Source organism: Eucyclogobius newberryi, unplaced genomic scaffold (assembly GCF_026437365.1).
Source record: "Eucyclogobius newberryi isolate DKJ021-1_F unplaced genomic scaffold, fEucNew1.0.hap1 SCAF_10, whole genome shotgun sequence".
Taxonomy (NCBI): Eukaryota; Metazoa; Chordata; class Actinopteri; order Gobiiformes; family Gobiidae; genus Eucyclogobius; species Eucyclogobius newberryi.
Window position 1 is genome coordinate 24982921 of NW_027315724.1, and position 20715 is coordinate 25003635.

Sequence of the window (20715 nt, forward strand, 5' to 3'; positions counted from 1 at the left end):
AGTCATCAGAAGTTATTTTCCGGGCCATTTATTTTTGTTTGCAGGGACTTGAACTCAAAAATGTAGTCAGGATGTCGCTTTAAATGTGCTAAAGATCAAAAAATAAACCCCTCAACATCCATCCATCTTCTGCCGCTTTATCCGGGGCCGGGTCGCGGGGGCAGCAGTCTGAGCAGGGACTCCCAGACTTCCTTCTCCTCAGACACTTCCTCTAACTCCTCCGAGGGGATCCCGAGGCGTTCCCAGGCCAGCCGAGAGACATAGTCTCTCCAGCGTGTCCTGGGTCTTCCCCGGGGCCTCTTCCCGGTGGGACATGCCTGAATCACCTCCCGAGGGAGGCGCCCAGGAGGCATCTGGAACAGATGCCCGAGCCACCTCAGCTGGCTCCTCTCGACGTGGAGGAGCAGCGGCTCTACTCCGAGCTCCCCCCGTGTGGCCGAGCTCCTCACCTTATCTCTAAGGGAGCGCCCAGCCACACGGCGGAGGAAACTCATTTCGACCGCTTGTATCCGCGATCTTGTTCTTTCGGTCACTACCCAAAGCTCATGACCATAGGTGAGGGTAGGAACGTAGACCGACCGGTAAATAGAGAGCTTTGCCTTTCGGCTCAGCTCCCTCTTTACCACAACGGTCCGTTGCAGCGACTGCATCACTGCAGCCGCTGCACCGATCCGCCTGTCGATCTCACGCTCCATCCTTCCCTCACTCGTGAACAAGACCCCGAGATACTTGAACTCCTCCACTTGGGGCAAGGACACCCCACCCACCTGGAGAGGGCAAGCCACCTTTTTCCGGTCGAGAACCATGGCCTCGGATTTGGAGGTGCTGATTCTCATCCCAGCCGCTTCACACTCGGCTGCAAACCGTCCCAGTGCATGTTGCAGGTCCGGGTTTGATGGAGCCATCAGGACAACATCGTCTGCAAACAGCAGAGATGAGATCCTGTGGTCCCCAAACCGGACACCCTCCGACCCCTGACTGCGCCTAGAAATTCTGTCCATAAAAATTATGAACAGAACCGGTGACACAGGGCAGCCCTGGCGGAGTCCAACATGCACTGGGAACAGGTCTGACTTACTGCCGGCAATGAGAACACAGCTCCTGCTCCGGTCATACAGGGACCGGACAGCCCTGAGCAAAGGGCCCCGGAAACCGTACTCCCGGAGAAACCCCCAAAGGACACCCCGAGGGACACGGTCGAAAGCCTTCTCCAGATCCAAAAAACACATATGGACTGGTTGGGCAAACTCCCATGAACCCTCGAGCACCCGATGGAGGGTATAGAGCTGGTCCAGTGTTCCACGACCGGGACGAAAACCACTCTGCTCCTCCTGAATCCGAGGTTCGACTATCGGTCGGATTCTCCTCTCCCTCTCCTTGAACCGACACCTTAACGTGGTGGAGGGGTTTGAGTGCCCGAATGATCCCGGGAGCTATGTTGTCGGGGGCTTCATGCCCCTGGTAGGGTCTCCCAAGGCAAACAGGTCCTAGGTGACGGGTCAGACAAAGATCGGTTCAGAAGCCCCCTATGATGACAACACAAACAAGGCAGTTCACGTCGCCCGGATCGGCGTCACCGGGGCCCCATCCTGGAGCCAGGCCTGGGATGGGTGCTCCATGGCGAGCGCCTGGTGGCCGGGTCTTACCCCACGGGGCCCGGCCGGGCACAGCCCGAAAGAGCGACGTGGGGCCGCCCTCCCGTGGGCCCACCACCCGCAGGAGGATCCATAAGGGGCCGGTGCAGAGAGATCTGGGCGGCAGTCGACGGCAGGGGCCTCGGCGACCAGATCTCCAGACACAGAGACTAACTCTGGGGACATGGAATGTCACCCCTCAACATAAAACTATTAAAAAAATAAATAAATGCTGTTACTTTTCAGTTCAAAAATGTATTGGTAGAGAGAACAGATACCTGCTCTCAAATTTAGTAAAAGTATCTATGTACTTACCTCACCCAAACCCACTAAAGTACATATACCTAAACATTTTACTTCCCTCTGCCTTGTATCGCACAGGGACACTCCCTATTGAGCGATGAACCTATAACGTGCTTTAGTTTGATGGAGGAAAGAGACTTGTACAGTCCTGGGTTTGACCCTTGACCTTCTCGGGTCACGCATGTTTAAATCACGCAGGTTTAAATCACAACACGCCACTTTAAACATTGAAATATTTTTTATTAAGACAAGAACTCTTGATTTTTTTTTTTCCTTTGTAAAAATGTCGGTGAACCAATACAAAATATGTATGGCCTTATGGGGAACATAAACTTCACTGTAGAAGGTAAAACATGGCCTGGTACAGAGAAAATTGAAGATTGAACAACCAAATATCAAATTTCAACAAGTTTTAACATCTTCATCCAAAATATTCAAGACATGTTACAAATCAATCTTAAAATGCCATGTCACAGTAAATACACCATTGTTTCCTCCAAAAAGAACAAACAAACGCCTGGATTGTGTCATAGTCACGTAGTCTAAGTACTATTTAACATACTGTATTAGTGGACGTCGTATGCACATATTTGTGAGTTCTTTGATACTGACTGTACATCATTTTGTCCGCTTAACAAATCTAGTCTGGTTTCTTTGTGAGCTAGTTCTATGCAAAATAACATCTCTACCAGTGCACCATATTGAAAACACAGAGAAACAACTGAGAAGAACATGTACATCTTGGGAATTTGTTTTTCCAATAGTGGTACATTATATACGTGGGCTTTGTGTTTGCATTCTACCTGAGATGCAAAAGAAATAATAATAAACTGTAGACACTCATGAACCTGAGAGAGTGAACACAAATATCAACAATATCAAATGAAAAAAAAGTGAATTTATGATCGATCTTTGAAGTCCCTCAAATGGCCATTTTATAGAACAATCAAGATAAATATCAAAACAAATCCAGTCATGCAGGCAGCTTTAACCGTGACACTGAATATTCAAAACAACAGCTTCCCTTCAAAGCTTATTTTACCATTATATACTTCTCCCGTCATGTCAGTCATGTCTCGAAAACTCAAAAATAAATAATGAAACAAATATAGAGACGATAATGACAAGCATATTTATCAGTATGACAATAAATATTACATCTTAGAAGAAAAAACCTATCCCTTTTGAGGTCCAGGACGGTGATATAGTGATGTTTTGTGAATTGAATGACTTACTGCGCGGTGTAAATAAGAATACTGTGTGGAACTACAGCCATCAGTAGTGTGGAAAATGTATAAAGAAACACATTATTATTACCATCTTACCTTTGTGAACTGTGACGCAGATCGTGACGAAGTTAATGAAATGATTCATGTCAAAGTTACGCCTCTGTGCACAAATCAATTGAGACGATAATGGCGAGAATGAAATCCAAAAAGTTGAAATATAAACGTGTTTCTAATTCGTTGACAGGACTGTATCCATTTGCCTCGATTTCCAAGAAGGCACTAAATTCAGTCCTTCAGTCTTTCCTTTGACAAATACAAGGAGGTGGGTTTTAAGGCAGTGGTTATCATTCCTCATAATACAGTTACAGATTTGTTTTTCTTATTCAGGCAAAATGTTGAAAACCACTCAATACTCAAACTCTTTTCAGAAGCAGGAGGCGTGCTCGGAGCGCACGCGGCATCTTCTCTTTCGGGAAGGAACGCTCTGACTGGACGAAATGAAAGCAACACTATGTAACCTTTGGCCTTTTTTGAACATAAAAGCAAAGTTTTGGTTAATATTAGAATTTGTACACAAATACATTCTACATTTCAGAATAGAGGCAAAAGTGAGTGTCAATGGACGGATTAACCTCAGAGTATCATGTGACAAAAAGGTGTTTAACTGTTACTAATAATATCAAACTTATATAGCGCTTTTATGGACACTCAAAAAAATAAGTAGAAGACTAGTTAGAATCAAGCAGATGTAGGTGAACTACATTTAAGTCACATCAGAGCATGGTTAGAAAACATGATGGAGTTTATATGTTAACTGAGGGTCGTGACCAGGACCACGCCTTTATTACCCAGAAGCCTTCTCATACCAGCCTCAGTCACCGCTTGACTCTGTTCTCTCCTTGTAACATGCTTCTTTCAGCATTCAGTCTTCTAAGAGGGGGGTCCCGGACTGGCTGAGCAGATGGCAGAGTTGGTGCCCCCACCCTGGGTCTCTCGTCCATCGGTCTGCGGTTCTTGGATCATCAGCCTCCATCTATATTAATTCTTCTTTGTAGCCACAGATTTTTTTTTTAAACAAATTTTAAAGGGTCTATTTTACTGAAATATTGTGTGTTATGACGTGTCTATGGCAAATTGGCAACATACTGTACATTACATTCAAAACGATTTCTATTCATTGGACATTTTGACCCATAGTTCTCATGTACAGCAAACATGATTCCAAAACATAATGTTAAGGTTCAAATATTACACAGTGTTGCTTTGAAGTAAAGTCAGTTACAGAAAGAATATATTAAATGGCGAAGGATGACAAGGAGAAAAGGTGCAATACCAGGTCTATGCACATCTTTGATAACCTGAGAGCTCTTACAAGATATCAAAGACAGCCCAAGGAAAAAATGTCCATACGGTCAGGAAATAGTGTATAACAGATTGATTTTTTAAACGATTCACTGTCCTTGTGCGTGTGCATGGACAGTGCCTTACATGACAAAGATTAGTGTCCAAGGATACACGTTTTTTCCCCTCACTCGACCTGTGTTCAGATTAATGCACCTTGTAACACTGAAATATGACATTGAAATCAGGAATGTTGTGTAGAGAAAAAAGAACACCTTGTGAAAAAGTATGTAGTAGTGTTGAATGTCAAATAATCAGAAATCAATCTTTCCTGAATAATATAACAGATTAAACCAGAGCAAGTCAAGCAGTGTTGACTGAAAAAAGCAACTTGGTCCAAGGTTGACCAAAGTGATTATACGTATGAGAATCAATCAAAAGCCAAAAAGACATTGGAACAAACACTAATATGCCACAAATAAAGGTTATACGTCCCGTTTAAAGACTGCAGAGCAAAGTAGATGTTAAAGGTAGTATAAGCATTGTAAATACTCAGTTGTGTCCCCAGACATTAAGTTAAATACCAGAAAATACCTCTATCCCACAATGTAAAACTCATCAATGTGTTTTTTGTATTTGAGTTTTGGAACACTGACTCCACCCCATTATTTCATTTGCTCATATTGATTTAAACAATAAACATACGGATACTCTACAGCCAAAGTCAATAAGTGCCTCCCATTATTTAAATTTCCACTGCAGCGACATGTTCATAAACAATAGAAGTTGAATACTGTTTGTTTTAACCTTAAGTGGAAATCTTTAAACTCTAGCTGTGCAGACGGACAGCAAAGCAAAGGATTGACCTTGCGTTTCGCTCCGTCTGATTGAAAGAGGAGCTTCAAAAAGGACTTGGGGGTTTCTCAGTCGACAGTACTAGATACAGAGAGCTCCACATCATGGCACATTACAGCAGTCATGATGCCTAAGACTGTACAACATCCTAAACAAGCACTAACTGACCACGCACGTACGAACTGTGTTTTCTTCTTGAAAAACCAATCACCTTCACTAAGCTGCTGTGAAATTATAAATGATACGGCACTCCTACTTCATTTCCAAGCAACAATACATTCTATAATGAGCGTGGTTACTCACAAATTGTACATAGGCAGTGGAGAAGTGTGGACGGAAAAGTAAGTAATCGGAGGTGCGAAAGCATGTGGAGTTTGCTGGGGCCTTTGAACTTTGACCTGGCCGGGAGGAAATGTGTTGCGTTAAAAGTTAGTGAGCTCTCGTGTGTGGTTAGCAGCACCTCGGATTCAGGAACAGTGAGCTAAAAGCTAGCTGCGGCACACAGAAGACGACAACACCAGGCCATTGAATCTCCTCTAAAGCCAAATGCAACGAAAGGTGGGATACACAGGAGAGTCCAATCCAACAAGCAAAATGGACAGGGGCGGGGAAAACACATCAAAATGAACCGAAAAAACAAATCGAACAAGGCACAAAATTGTCCATAAAATAACTGAACTGTACAGGCCCCAGCAGTCCAGGAAGGGTCGGATAGGAGAAGCGCCTCTCACCAAAATGGCCACGCCTTGCCTGTCCATGTTCTCTAGACTTCCACAGATTACGTTTGGAAACCCGTCGTCGTTCGGTAAGCCTTTTTTTTTAAACCAACCGGAGTAATCCATAATGCTTTGTCCATCAGCGGCCTCTGCAGAACGTCCCCACACCGGCTCCCCTGGCCCAGTCCACACAGTCTAGATATAGTATTCCTTCTTCTCATCTGTGTTGGTTTGTCCTCCCTCGGCGTTGATGATGGCCGTGTCAGCATCAGCCGCGTCGTCTGCTCCTTTGGCTTCGTGTGTGAAGTAAGTCCCTGTGACGACGACAACAACAACAACAAATAAATAAATAATAGAAAATTAACCACACATATAAAAAAAAAAACCTCCATCTTCCATCAAACCCCCTTCAAAATCGTTGCAATCAACTCGCAACAAAAACACTTACAAACTCCTCAGATGTGTCCATGATCAAGTATGATTGCCAGGCTTTACCTTTGTGTCTGGCGAAGTATCGACCCAGAACGATAAGTGCGCAGAGGATGGCAAACATCACCACGGCAACCACCCCTCCGATGACAGCGTGGTCAATTTTCTGCGGCGCCCCTTCGCCAGCTCGGGAGTCTGGAAACACAACAATAACCATAAATTAAAGCCGCAAGCGGCAATGATCGGCCCTCGCCACGCCGCCGCTACGCCGCCACGCCGCAAGAGTAGGGGGCGCTAACGCGCCCCAATTGTCCTTTTATTACGCCTACTGCTGAATCTATGAAGCTGTCACATCTTCTCCCCTTTGTTTTACCATTCAAAAAGCAATTTTATTTTGAATTCTTGGCAAAATGTGCGGCTTTGCCGCACAGAGACCGTGACTTTTTGAATAAAAATGTGGATAACTTTTGATGGTCCACCCCTGAAGATGAGTCTCACCAAATTTCAGGTTAATAGGGCTAACGCCCTGGGAGGAGTTGGTGAAAGTATAAAGTGTAAACATGTTCTGGCGATTTCCCCATTGGAATAACGTGGGAGGTTTTGGTCATCGCTACGGCAACGCCATAACAATTATGAAATGAGTCATTGACTTTTTTTATGGGGATGCTAAAATTGAGTTGTGTGTCAAATTTCATATAATTTCGCAAAACTAAACATTTAACCTCCATATAAAATCTGTAGGGGGCGCTGTGGCACCAAATTAATTTATTTCACTTCAAGTAGGTTTAGGGCAAAGAGTTTAACAACTGATTCTAATTTGACGCAATTCGGACTTTATCTGCGCAAACAGCAGAAATGTTAAATTTGGGAGATTTCTGAAATTCTAGCTGAAGTTTGCTTCTTACTTTTGATGTCCCACTCCTCAGTAGCATTTTCACCAAATTTCAGCTTTTTAGGGCCAACGCCCTGGGAGGAGTTCGTAAAAGTACGACATTTGGAAAAACTCCCAAGTCATGCTTAGCCATTTTTGAACCAATATGGCCGACATTTGGTTGGGCGGACGGCGTTGCCGTAATAATATTTTTTACTTCTCTTGTCACCATCTACCTCTGCGCCAAATTTCATGATTCTACGATCAGATTTTTATTTTTTTATTTTAGAAAAGGGAAATAGCCAGAATGTAGAGAGGCACGATTTTTAGAGGTGTGCAAATTTTTGTGACTTTTCATCAACGTTCACTGGGTGAAAAATAGGGGGGTTGGTCCCGAGAAGAAGAAGAAGAAGAAGAAGAAGAAGAAGAAGAAGAAGAAGAAGAAGAAGAAGAAGAAGAAGAAGAAGAAGAAGAAGAAGAAGAAGAAGAAGAAGAAGAAGAAGAAGAAGAAGAAGAAGAAGAAGAAGAAGAAGAAGAAGAAGAAGAAGAAGAAGAAGAAGAAGAAGAAGAAGAAGAAGAAGAAGAAGAATATTCCGATGCGAAAACAATGTTTCCCATTTTTCAAATATCATAAACTATACATTTTCGGAAAGCGCTCGCGCTTTCCTACCTCATGGTGTGGGTCCCTGGTCACTGACGGGTACTTTCGTTAATTTTGAGTGGGCTCCGCCCACTTTGTGTTTTTGGCCCTCTATACAGTAATAATGTTCAATTTTTGCATTACATGCTTATATGCACGGAACATGCAAGAGCACAGCCCGCATGTTTGGTACCCCGTCGCCCCTGGCAAGTACAGTGAACTAGCCCATGCCGAAGGCATGGATCATGCATACTTACTCCTGCTATGACAGAAATAGTCAACAATACGCCCATTCACTCATTGTTGACAACAGCAGCGCTGCATTCCTCCAAAAACCCTCCTGGCATCGTCCCGTACTCGAGAATCCATGCCGCAGGCATGGGCCATGCTTGTATCTGCTCAAATCAATGGAAGTCTATGGGGAGTGGGCGGGGCATCCCGACGGAATAGGGAGTGACGAGCGCGTAAGCGCTCGTAATGATGATTCCACCCCATGACGGCATGGGGAAGGCTTAGAGCTTTCAAAAGATGCATAATTTGTTGTTATGGTGGAAACGGCTATATTGTTTTTGCTAAAAATATTATTATTTTAGAATTTTATTTTTCTTGTTCTTCTGCTTTTTGATTTCTAATTTGACCCCCTGAACATGCTCAAAAACTCACCAAACTTTGCCCAAAATTCAGAATCGGCGAAAAATTTTGTTTTTTCTGAGCCATTTTTTTTTTCGTTAAAAAATGGCGCGACAGCGCCACCGACAAAAGTCAAAATACATTGCGCCTATGGGAGACGCCCCGAGGTCAACTTTGGCGTAAAGCTACGAAATTCGGGACACGCATTCCTCTTGTGAGGACAAAAAAATATATTATTGTGGCCACGCCCCCAGACTTACCCTATGGCCGCCATCTTCCTTTGAAAATGAAAACACGCTGTGTTAGCCATTTTGTTCACGTCAAACTTTGAAGAACTCCTCCTAGGGCGTTTTGCCCACCGACTTCAAAATTGGCGTACGTCCTCTGGACAAGTGGGGCATCTAAAGTTATCAAATTTTTTGAGATACCTTTTACGGTCTGTGTGCGGCGCAGCCGCAAAGTTGGACAACTTATTTTGGGATATTGCAGATCTAAAAATTGCTCTCATTTGATCAAAACAAGTCCGATTAGGACCAAATTTGAATCAGTTGTTCAACTTTCTAGTTTGGACCAGTTTATGATGACAAAATTGAAATGGGCGCGATAGCGCCCCCTACAGAGTAACCTTTAAATTAACATTGAAGGTCAAAAATTAGTTTTACCAAAATTTTCTAAACTTTACCCAAAATTCTATTTTGGCGTCCCGGTCAAAAAAGCCAATCAGACAAATGCCTTAATTTTTACGGCATAGTCGTAGCGATGACATAAACCTCCTATGTTATCCCTATGGGAAAACCGCTAAATCTCTCGAATATCCACATTTTTCTGTTTCACACTTTAACGAACTCCTCCTAGTGCGTTTTGCCCACCGACTTCAAAATCGGTGTACGTCCTCTAGACAAGTGGGGCATCTAAAGTTATTCAAAGTTTAAGGATAGCTTTTACGGTCTCTGTGCGGCGGAGCCACAAACTTTACCCAGAATTTGGACTATTTGGCCTTCAGAGTGGCCTATAAACAATAGTTTTTCCAAATGACATAACATTTTGCACACAATTCTCATTTGCCATCCCCAAATAAAAGTATGGGAGCCAAAGTCATATTTTGTACAGCGTAGCCGTAGCGATGACAGAAACATCCCATGTTATTCCTATGGAGAAACCGCAAAAGCTCTAAAATGACCACATTTTTACGCTTCACACTTTAACGAACTTCTCCTAGGGCGATTGCCCGATCAAGCTCATATTTGGGGAAAATCATCTACACAAGCGGGGCATCAAAAGTTATTCATATTTTGATTTTAAGTGCTACGGTCTCTGTGCGGTAGAGCCGCAAATATTTATGTCACAAATGGGAAAAACGCCAAATCCTTGAAATGTTCACATTTACGCTTCACACTTTAACAAACTCCTCCGTGGGCAATAGCTCGATCAAGCTTTACTTTGGAAAATATCATCTACACAAGCGCGGCATCAAAAGTTATCCATATTTGTATTCTAAGTGCTACGGTCTCTGTGCGGCGGCGCAGCAAATCTGACTGACACTTGTGTTGATTTGCACTGGATTGGCCATGTCAAATGTGTCCCCGTCTGTCAAGTTCTTTTTTAATTCAACACAATAAGGGCGCCATCTTTATCAAGTCGAAAGCGCAGAGTCGGAAGGCCGGCGGCCCGCGAGGGCCGTTGGATGCCGCTTGCGGCTTAAATTTTTCTTGTTCTTCAGCGCTTTGAGCTCTAATTTGACCCCTGAACATGCTCAAAAACTCACCAAACATTACCCAAAATTCAGAATCGGCGAAAAATTTTGTTTTTTCTGGGCCATTTTTTTTTTCGTTAAAAAATGGCGCGACAGCGCCACCGACAAAAGTCAAAATACATTGCGCCTATGGGAGACGCCCCGAGGTCAACTTTGTCGTAGAGCTACGAAATTCGGAACACGCATTGCTCTTGTGAGGACAAAAAACAAATATTATTGTGGCCACGCCCCCAGACTTACCCTATGGCAGCCATCTTCCTTTGAAAATGAAAACACGCTAAGACAGCCATTTTGTTCACGTCAAACTTTGACGAACTCCTCCTAGGGCGTTTTGCCCACTGACTTCAAAATCGGTGTACGTCCTCTGGACAAGTGGGGCATCTAAAGTTATAACAATTTTTGGGATACCTTTTACGGTCTACGTGCGGCGCAGCCACAAAGTTGGACAACTTATTTTGGGATATTGCTAATCTAAAAATTGCTCCCATTTGATCAAAACGAGTCCGATTTGGACCAAATTTGAATCAGTTGTTAAACTATCCAGTTTGGACCAGTTTAGGATGACAAAATTGAAATGGGCGCGATAGCGCCCCCTACAGAGTGACCTTTGAATTAATATTGAAGGTCAAAAATTAGTTTTACCAAAATGTTCTAAACTTTACCCAAAATTCTATTTGGCCATCCCAATCAAAAAAGCCAATGAGACAAATGCCGTAATTTTTACGGCGTAGTCGTAGCGATGACAGAAACCTCCCATGTTATCCCTATGGGAAAACCGCAAAATCTCTCAAATTACCACATTTTTATGTTTTACACTTTGACAAACTCCTCCTAGTGCGTTTTGCCCACCAACTTCAAAATCGGTGTACGTCCTCTAGACAAGTGGGGCATCTAAAGTTATCCAAATTTTAAGGATAACTTTTACGGTTTCTGTGCGACGGAGCCGCAAACGTTTCCCAGAATTCTGACTATTTGGCCTTCAGAGTGGCCTATAAACAATAGAGTTTTTCCAAATGACATGACATTTTGCACACAATTCTCATTTGCCATCCCCAAAATAAAAGTATGGGAGCCAAAGTCATATTTTGTACAGCGTAGCCGTAGCGATGACAGAAACATCCCATGTTATCCCTATGGGGAAACCGCAAAATCTCTAAAATGACCACATTTTTACACTTTAACGAACTACTCCTAGGGCGAAAGCTATCCATATTTTGATTTTAAGTACTAGGGTCTCTATGCGGTAGAGCCGCAAATATATGTCACAAATGGGAAAAACGCCAAATCCTTGAAATGTTCACATTTACGCTTCACACTTTAACAAACTCCTCTGTGGGCAATAGCTCGATCAAGCTCATATTTGGGGAAAATCATCTACACAAGCGGGGCATCAAAAGTTATCCATATTTTTATTCCAAGTGTCACGGTCTCTGTGCGCTGGAGCCGCACATTCGACCGATATTTGTGTTCATTTGCACTGGTTAAGCACAGCATTGTACATGTCCAATGTGTCACTGTCTTAGTTCTTTGACAATGAGGGCGTTAGCGCCATCTCTGTAAAATGCAGAGAGCAGAGTCGGAAGGCCGGCGGCCCGCGAGGGCCGTTGGATGCCGCTTGCGGCTTTAATTCTTCTTTTTCCTCTTCTTCTTCTCGGGACCAACCCCCCTATTTTTCACCCAGTGAACATTGACGAAAAGTCACAAAAGTTTGCACACCTCTAAAAATCGTGCCTCTCTACATTCTGGCTATTTCCCTTTTCTAAAATAAAAAAAATGGCGCGTCAGCGCCCCCAAATGTACCAAAAATGCATTGAGAGATAGGAAATGACGCAAAAAAAATCTGATTGTAGAATCATGAAATTTGGCACAGAGGTAGATGGTGACAAGAGAAGTAAAAAATATTATTACTGCAACGCCGTCCGCCCAACCAAATGTCGGCCATATTGCTTCAAACATGACTCGGGAGTTTTTCCAAACATCATACTTTTACGAACTCCTCCCAGGGCGTTGGCCCTAAAAAGCTGAAATTTGGTGAAAATGGTACTGAGGAGTGGGACATCAAAAGTTATTCAAATTACTTTGATACCTGTCACGGTCTCTGTGGCTAACTGTAGCTAGAATTTCAGAAATCTCCCAAATTTAACATTTCTGCCGTTTGCGCCGATAAAGTCCGAATTGCGTCAAATTAGAATCAGTTATTAAACTCTTTGCCCTAAACCTACTTGAAGTGAAATTAATTAATTTGGCGCCACAGCGCCCCCTACAGATTTTATATGGAGGTTAAATGTTTAGTTTTGAGAAATTATATGAAATTTGACACACAACTCAATTTTGGCCCCATCAAAAAAGTCAATGAGACCCATGTCATAATTGTTATGGCTTTGCTGTAGCGATGACCAAAACCTCCCATGTTATTCCAATGGGGAAATCGCCAGAACATGTTTACACTCTAGACTTTCACAAACTCCTCCCAGGGCATTAGCCCTATTAACCTGAAATTTGGTGAGACTCATCTTCAGGGGTGGACCATCAAAAGTTATCCACATTTTTATTCAAAGAGTCACGGTGTCTGTGCGGCAAAGCCGCACATTTTGCCAAGAATTCCCAAAAAAATTGCTTTTTGATGGTAAAACAAAGGGGAGAAGATGTGACAGCGTCACAGATTCAGCAGTAGGCGTACTAAAAGGACAATTGGGGCGCGTTAGCGCCCCCTCCTCTTGCGGCGTGGCGGCGGCGTGGCGAGGGCCGATCATTGCCGCTTGCGGCTATATTTATTGTTACTATTATGTATATTTTTAATTTATTTAATTTATTTAATTTATTTATTTTATTTATTTTATTTATTTTATTTATTTTATTTATTTTATTTATTTTATTTATTTTATTTATTTTATTTATTTTATTTATTTTATTTATTTTATTTATTTCATTCATTTTTTACATTTTTATTATTATATATTTTGTGTTTGTATTTTTCATCCAGCGCTTTGGTCCGATGCCACGAGCCTTCAGCAAAAAATAAAACAACAATTCACACAAATCTGTTCGAACAAAGATAGATGTACTACATAAAATGATTGAAATAAGGATGATTTGTGGGAAACTGCGCTATACAGCAGAACTAGATATTACCTATTGCATTGTCAGTAGTGTAACATTCATTTACCTTTGCTTATTATTACAAAACATGTGTAAATAACTAAATGTTATGTTACTTATTGACCAAAAATCCATTCATGCTCAGTTGCCACAGTTGCATTCCTTTCTAGAACCATGCACATTCGTTATGCACATTTGTTATGCACATTCGTTATGCACATTCGTTATGCACATTTTGTACAATTAAAACTCTTGCCCCTAGTTTCCCCGCAGCCCCCCACGAGCCCCATGTGACTGGTCAATACAAAACGGTCGGACAGCAATCATTTATAAGAGTGACTTTAAATGTGACTGGCTGGTTTCGCTTAAGCCATTCCGCAAAAGCCCATAAAGAGAACAATATTACATTTTACACAGATTGTATTGTTTACAAGGATTTAATGTGCAGCTGAATCTACTCCCACAAAAAGGCCAACAAACAACATCTAATAAAATGTAATTCTTCACGCCCTGACACGCTTTGTCCTGTGCTTGGTAGGTTTAGTTTGGGTGGATAAAATGAAAATAAATAAATCTGAATGCAGGGCTCTCTTATGGCACTAATGGCCGACAATTCAAAACACACTTAACACAGCAAAAAGTACTCACTTGACTTTATAATAATGGAAATATGGGTGGGCGATATTGACAAAAATGAATATCGCGGATGGTATTACGTCAATCAAATAGAAATGTGTTAAAACATGTCTTTAAACGCATTAGTTGAGGTTTAATTATCAGACATTATGTGAAATGTCTGTAGAATTAATCACAAATGTGCAGAAATATCACTTATTTGAAACATTACGACATAACTCTTTTCTTTAAATCAGCTCTTTTTGAAGCTTTTTTACAACAAACAAATATTAAAATTGTACATATCTTTGAAAGTAACATTCACATTACCTAATGACTTAAATAGCTTAGAGGATTTTTGTAATATCCTTTACTAAACCCTTGTGTTTGGAGCTTATATATCTAGCCCACAATGTTCTCTATGTACCTTTAAGTACCCTAGACGAATAGACCAACTCAAAAGGTAAATGTAATGAAATATAATGTTCCTTTGGCACAGAATAAAATTATAAGCTTTTAACATAGAGCAGCGCTATTGCACACTTAATTCCAAATGGCAGTGTATTTTAGAAGTACATTTCCCTGATTCTTTCACCAAACTTCTCAGTCTTATGCGGCTTTAAATGGCAGTTAGAGTCCCTTGAGTGAGCAATGCTGAAAAATGTTTTAAGACAGTTATTTCACCATGAAACGCTCGACACGGCTCCTATTCCCCGCGCAAGTTCAGCCACTGTAAAATACATTGTGATTTAAGAGGCCATTTGTGGAAGTCACCGAGCTCAATCATCAGAAATAGACACAGGACTTGAGATAAATTGGCGCCCGCTGTCCCCATTGAGAGAAATACGCGGTCGCCTCAGGTGTCAGCGGAGTAGCGCCAACTTGCATTTAGCCAGATTTATTCGCACTCAGCCGAAGAACAAGGCAAAATCCGAAAGCCCTTTAAATTTCCCAGCCTCAGAATAGAACCCGAGCGTCTATCAATAGTCTATATGTGTGCACATTTAGACTGATGGGAGAAATGGCGGCGGGCTGGAATGGCTGCGCTGTTCTTTGCTGCATGAGAGAGCACCTCAATTTTCCATCAATCTCGCTAGTCATGCTCTGAACTCTGAATGATTCTGATAAAGAAATTCTCGACAGCGCCGGGGCACAATGAGTCAAGTCTGAGGCGCCCTAACTGACACAGATGGCACGTTCGCATCATGTCCTCCAAAACCAAACCTTTTGAAGTTTGCTTTTTTTTTTTTAAACACAAGGACGGGTGAAAAAAAACTAATTAATGAGAAAAGTTGTGCTTCAGATGAGCGCCGTCGGAAGAATGGAGTCATCTTCACAGAGGCAGCATCTGTGGAGCGGGGAAGTGCGCTTTGTTTACTGTACCGCGGATGTCAGATAGCACTGTGTGTCCCCTGAAGAGCAGAGACGCCACGGCCCATGCTAATGAACTGGCACCCTCTAAATAGCCCCCTGCTTGTCCCGCCCCGACGGCCTCCCCTTGCCCCCCTGTGGTCGCCCGTTTGGCACATCCGCGAGGAAGCACACGGGGCGTCTCTCCTGTGTCTGAGCGCACAGAGGTTGATTTAAAACAGGTGAAATATAGAGATTGTGGGGTCAATGATTGTTGAATGGGTAATTTTTTGTCATAGTTAGAGCCAGTAAAGTAAAAAGGGGACAGCAGTGTAGTGAGGGCTGTAATAATGTGATAATTTAGATGCTTGGACACTGTTTAGCCATCACCACAGGGAGAGCAATGATATTATGTTCAGGTGAGTGAAGACGAGGAGACACGGCGGCGGGTCAGGAGCTTTATTGAACCTCACAGGTGCACACAAGCTTTCTTTCTCTCTCCTTCGCTGATTCTTCTCTGATTCCTCCCTGATATGACTGATCGAAATCACTCGAATGATGCCAGACGATGTGGTTGTTGTTGTCGTGGTGTTGCTTTTAATGGCGGTTGGCAGCCAACTGAAAATGCGCATTTACCATCACCTACTGTAGCTGTACGTCTCCGGTAGTTGTACGTTTTACTCGAGTAAAAAAAAAAAAGAGCGAGAGGAAGAGAGAGAAATGTTGTTGTTGTGTCTTTTAATGGTTGTTGTTCTCTTTGAAGACGTATAACTAAAGTAGGTGGCGGTAAATGACATTTACAAATTTGAACAAAATGTTGACTTGTAATAATGTAAATATAATTAGGACTTCATAATTATATGGCTGTAACAAATATGTAAAAAACAACGACAGGACACGCAAATAGCAGAGCCAATTACGTCAATGTTTCAGTCTTCAATATCATAGAACTGAGCATTTAAATTCTTGTTTTATGTTGTCCCAACCATTTCAGACTTAAACTGTCTAGTTTATTATAGTGTCTCACCCTTAACAGGCCTAAGGACTTGTCTGGAGTAAGCACCCAGGCTCCCTCACAAAAATGTCAGATAGGGAACTTCAAATCCCCAAAGAGCCCGAGTATCAACTGTTATGGCCCAGTGCATATCGCTGTTCTTCCATTATGTACAGCACTGATTTTCACCCGCACACTCCATCACTTATTACAAAGGAAAACTGCACAGACTTATCCACACTTCATACAATGAAAAATATCAATGCAATAAATACAGCTGTTATTAAACTTGTGTTTTCTGTCTCCTCTCTGTGGCTATAGAGGATCAAATATATAAATAAAGGATGATTTTATTGCTTCAGAGTTATACCATTTGAAAAAAGACTGTCTGCAAGTTTCAATCTGCAACCAATTACTTTGTTTCATAACACCTTTTCTTGTGTACTATTCATAAGTCTGAAGTGATGTCACACACTTGTCATCGTGAAGATGAAAGCTGCATGTTCACTGTGAGCTGTGCTAATAAAAAGTCTCAAAACTAAAGTTTCCTCTTCTGTAACATCCCCAAAGACTATTACTGTGGTCAGGAGGACTTACAGAAATCCCTCCAGACTGAGCACTGAGCTGTTTGTTTTGGGTAGTTAGCAGCTGGATAATGCTAGCTTTAACAAGCCTAATTTCAACAGTCTGGGTGTTATTTTTTAGGACAGTCCGCACACAGTCTTGGTGCAGAGGGCTTGTGGACGAGCTTGGATGTGAAAGACCACAAAAGTTTGTCTTAGCAAGTTATTGCTCAAAGCAAATAACTACTGTCTTTTTATGCACTGTTTTTCATGACTCTCAGCGAAGACGTCTTCAAAATGGTGGTGACAACAAATAAGTCATGTGGCTGAAACCGATAGATATCTGACATTTTGACAATCGCTATCAGTGAGTGTGATATTGCATTATCTTTCATAAAGTATGGTAAAAAGTAGGGCGAGGCATCAGTCATGTCTAATCCTCAATTATATTGTTTTTTAATCGAGAGATTAACTTTCAATTATTTGTCAGTAAAAGTTATTTGGAGCAGAGTTCAGGAGGAAACTGGGATATTTTTTCTTGCTTATGATCATGAAATAAATTGTAAAAGAAGTGTTTTCCCCCATCATTGAATGAACAGGGTGCCCCGCCCTGCCACCCGCGCCCCCCACCCAGTATATCAAATTATGCAGCGCCAACGACCGATCTGAACTAAACCCATTCTGCTATAGTATGAGAAACTACTGTTTTCATAGATATCCAGCCCCCATTCTTCTCCCATGCTTCACCTGCCAAATCAAGTGACTCTGTCTGTGTCTGTGACTCCCACTGATTCCGTCCATGTTTTGCATTTCTGTGGTGCCGACAGGCAACAGCGCTTCTTCTCTCAAACACGACAGATCCATGGGACGGACTGTACCAGGGAAAGTTACACTCTGAGTGTCCCTGTGCTTAAAGGAATAACGGGGGATTTTTTGCCGATTTGAGAACTCAAGCGTAAGTGCGTATGTGCACTCCCCCCATGCGGAAGCACGCAACAGCCTCGTTGCTACACGTGCGTTTGTTTATTAGCGCGACGGATCGCATCGCATCTCTCGTTTCCGTAGTCTTTCTCTGTCTTCATTTTGTCCTGTACACTGAGGGAACTATATTATAATAGATCCATGTGCTTAGACACACACCGGCATATCAACCACGCATGCGCAACCAGGCAAACGAGGCTGCAGCTGCGTAGTAGGTGCATCCTAAGATTGACATGTGAATGAACTATTCGGCTGTCTACGCCACGATCAAATGAGACTCAGATTTGGCGCCAAAAAATCCTCCATAATTCCTGAGGACCTGTTTAAGAGAAATGGCCCCCACCTATGCAGAGGTGGAGTGAGGGTGCTGACAGAGAACCTGCTCCACGCTCTGAGGCATTGGACTGGGCCTGGACAGGGTCCTGAGCAGATAGTTAGAGAAGAGAGGAATGAGAGAAGAATTCCTGCTCCAACAGCCAGAGACCGAGCCAATGTTTCAACATCAACAGCACCACAACCTCAGCCTCCACCAAAGGATTCATCAGCAGCTGCTCCACCACCAGCAAAGGATTCAGCACCAGCTGTTACACATTCACCTCCACCGCCTCCAGCGAAGGATTCATCAGCAAAAGCACCACAACAATCTTCAAAGGCCTTGGACCCATCTGTGACAGGCCCAACAACATCCCTGTCATTGCCCCTGCCTTCAGACCATCCCTGGGTTCCCCCTGCAACATCTACTCCCACTAAAGATTCATCATTCTCCTTCTCATCTCCACTCTCACCCATGGGCCTTCCCAGCCATTTTGAAAGTCTGATCAATACATGCATTAAGATGGCTCCACTCACGCCCAATATAGCAAGATCAAGGGTTATGTCAATACTTATCAACTCTTCCCTGTACAAGCCGACTACACCAACAAAAGCCCCACCACCCATCCCCCCTCGCCTCTCACCTGGTCCCAAACTCTCCTCGGCTACAAAAGCCACACCACCATCCCCCCCGGTCTTTCACCTGGTATCTCCCATAAATAGGATGCACTGGGTCTCAGCGTTGCCGGGACTTATTGTCATATTAGAACTCAAAACCAACCCGGGGCCCTATGTAAAAAGAGCCCCCCCTAGTGCTATTTCTGTAGTCACATCACACAGATGGAAAAACAAAATGCGTGTCAGGCGGCCCGATCTGAGAAATGTGATTATTCCCTGTGAAAAGATAAAGCCCAGTCCCACTGAAACTAGTCTGAAACTTGCTGTGCTAAATGTCAGATCCTTATGTAACAAATCACTCCTAATTAATAATTTTATTTCTTCTTATAATCTTGATTTTATGTCTTTAACTGAAACATGGCTTGACAAAAACACAGGAAATGTAGTTCTGATAGAATCTGCTCCACCCAACTTTAAGTTTGAATCTAGAACACAAGAAAACAAAAAAGGGGGTGGAGTCTGTGCTGTCTTTAGAGATGAAATAATTACCCGCAGGTTGTCTTTTGGGGTGTTTACATCATTTGAGTATGTATCCTTTAAAATGGAGCTAAAACAGTCTCCATCCATTCTCTTCATTGTTTTATACAAGCCTCCCCAGCACTGCCAAAGTTTTATTGATGATTTTACTGAGATGCTTTCAGTTGTATGCACAGACTTTGATGGTTTGGTCATTACAGGTGATTTCAATGTGCATGTTGATAATATTTGTGACAGAAAGCTAAAGAGCTTGATGCTGTCCTTGAAACCTTTAGTCTTACTCAGCATGTGAGAAGCCCCACCCACAGCAGAGGGCACACTCTAGATCTCATAATTACAAAGGGGGTAAATATTTCAAATGTTAATGTGATCGATGCTGCTCTGTCTGATCATTTCTGTGTCTTCTTTGACCTGTCTGTATCTCACAAACCACCGGTTGGTCCTGCAGTTGTTCAGAGGAGACACATAAATGATGACACGAGTGCACTGTTTATGGAAATGATAAACTTTGAAAATGTCTCATGTTCTAATGTAAATGATTTGTTGAACTCTGTTACATCTAGTGTTTTGAATGTTCTGGACACCATCGCCCCTATGAAGGCTAAAATGGTTAAAAATAAGCAGAAGGTGCCGTGGAGAAATGATGATTCGGTCAGGGCACAGATAAGGGAGTGCCGCAGGGCCGAACGGAAATGGCGCAAGTCAAAGCTCCAGGTTCAAAAAGAGATTTACAAAGAGAAGCTGAACATGTACAGCCTAATCTTATGTAGAACTAGGGAAAGATATTTCTCTGAAATAATTGGAAGCTGCAGTAACAACTCGCGTGTCCTGTTTGCCACAGTAAACCGATTAACCCTCCAGCTCAGCTGCCGTTAGAACTCATTTCCACATCCAATTGTAATGAGTTTGCATTATTTTTTAATGACAAAGTTCAGAGCATTAAAAATGCTATAAATCTCACAATACAAAAAATTACCCTAAAACCACCAAGACACTTAGAGCTAACTCACTTTGCACCTGTAACTGACAAAACTGTCCATGAGATCATCACCAGTCATCTACATGCTGCCTCGATGTGTTACCCACCAGATTTCTAAAGTCTGTGCTGAACAGTTTGTTAGCACCATTCACTCACATAGTCAACATGTCGCTTCAATCTGGAACATTCCCAATGTCTTTGAAAACTGCGGTTATAAAGCCTCTCCTAAAGAAGAGCAGTCTTGATGCTGCAGTACTGAGTAATTA

General features: G+C 42.5%; 1 protein-coding gene across 4 annotated transcripts in view; it reads right to left on the reverse strand.

The window, feature by feature from the left end:
- Positions 1 to 2156: 2156 nt before the first annotated feature.
- The window catches only part of cadm1b (cell adhesion molecule 1b), a 131135-nt gene continuing 112576 nt past the window's right edge, over positions 2157 to 20715 (reverse strand). For 3 of the 4 annotated variants that reach the window (XM_072464308.1, XM_072464317.1, XM_072464307.1), the window contains 2 exons: positions 6574 to 6702; positions 2157 to 6392 (listed from right to left, as the gene is read on the reverse strand). In XM_072464308.1, coding sequence (XP_072320409.1) covers positions 6274 to 6392; positions 6574 to 6702 — 248 coding nt within the window. In that variant the 3' untranslated portion in view covers positions 2157 to 6273. The remainder of the gene's footprint in view (positions 6393 to 6573; positions 6703 to 20715) is intronic. The other variant, XR_011930749.1, reaches the window with a different exon arrangement.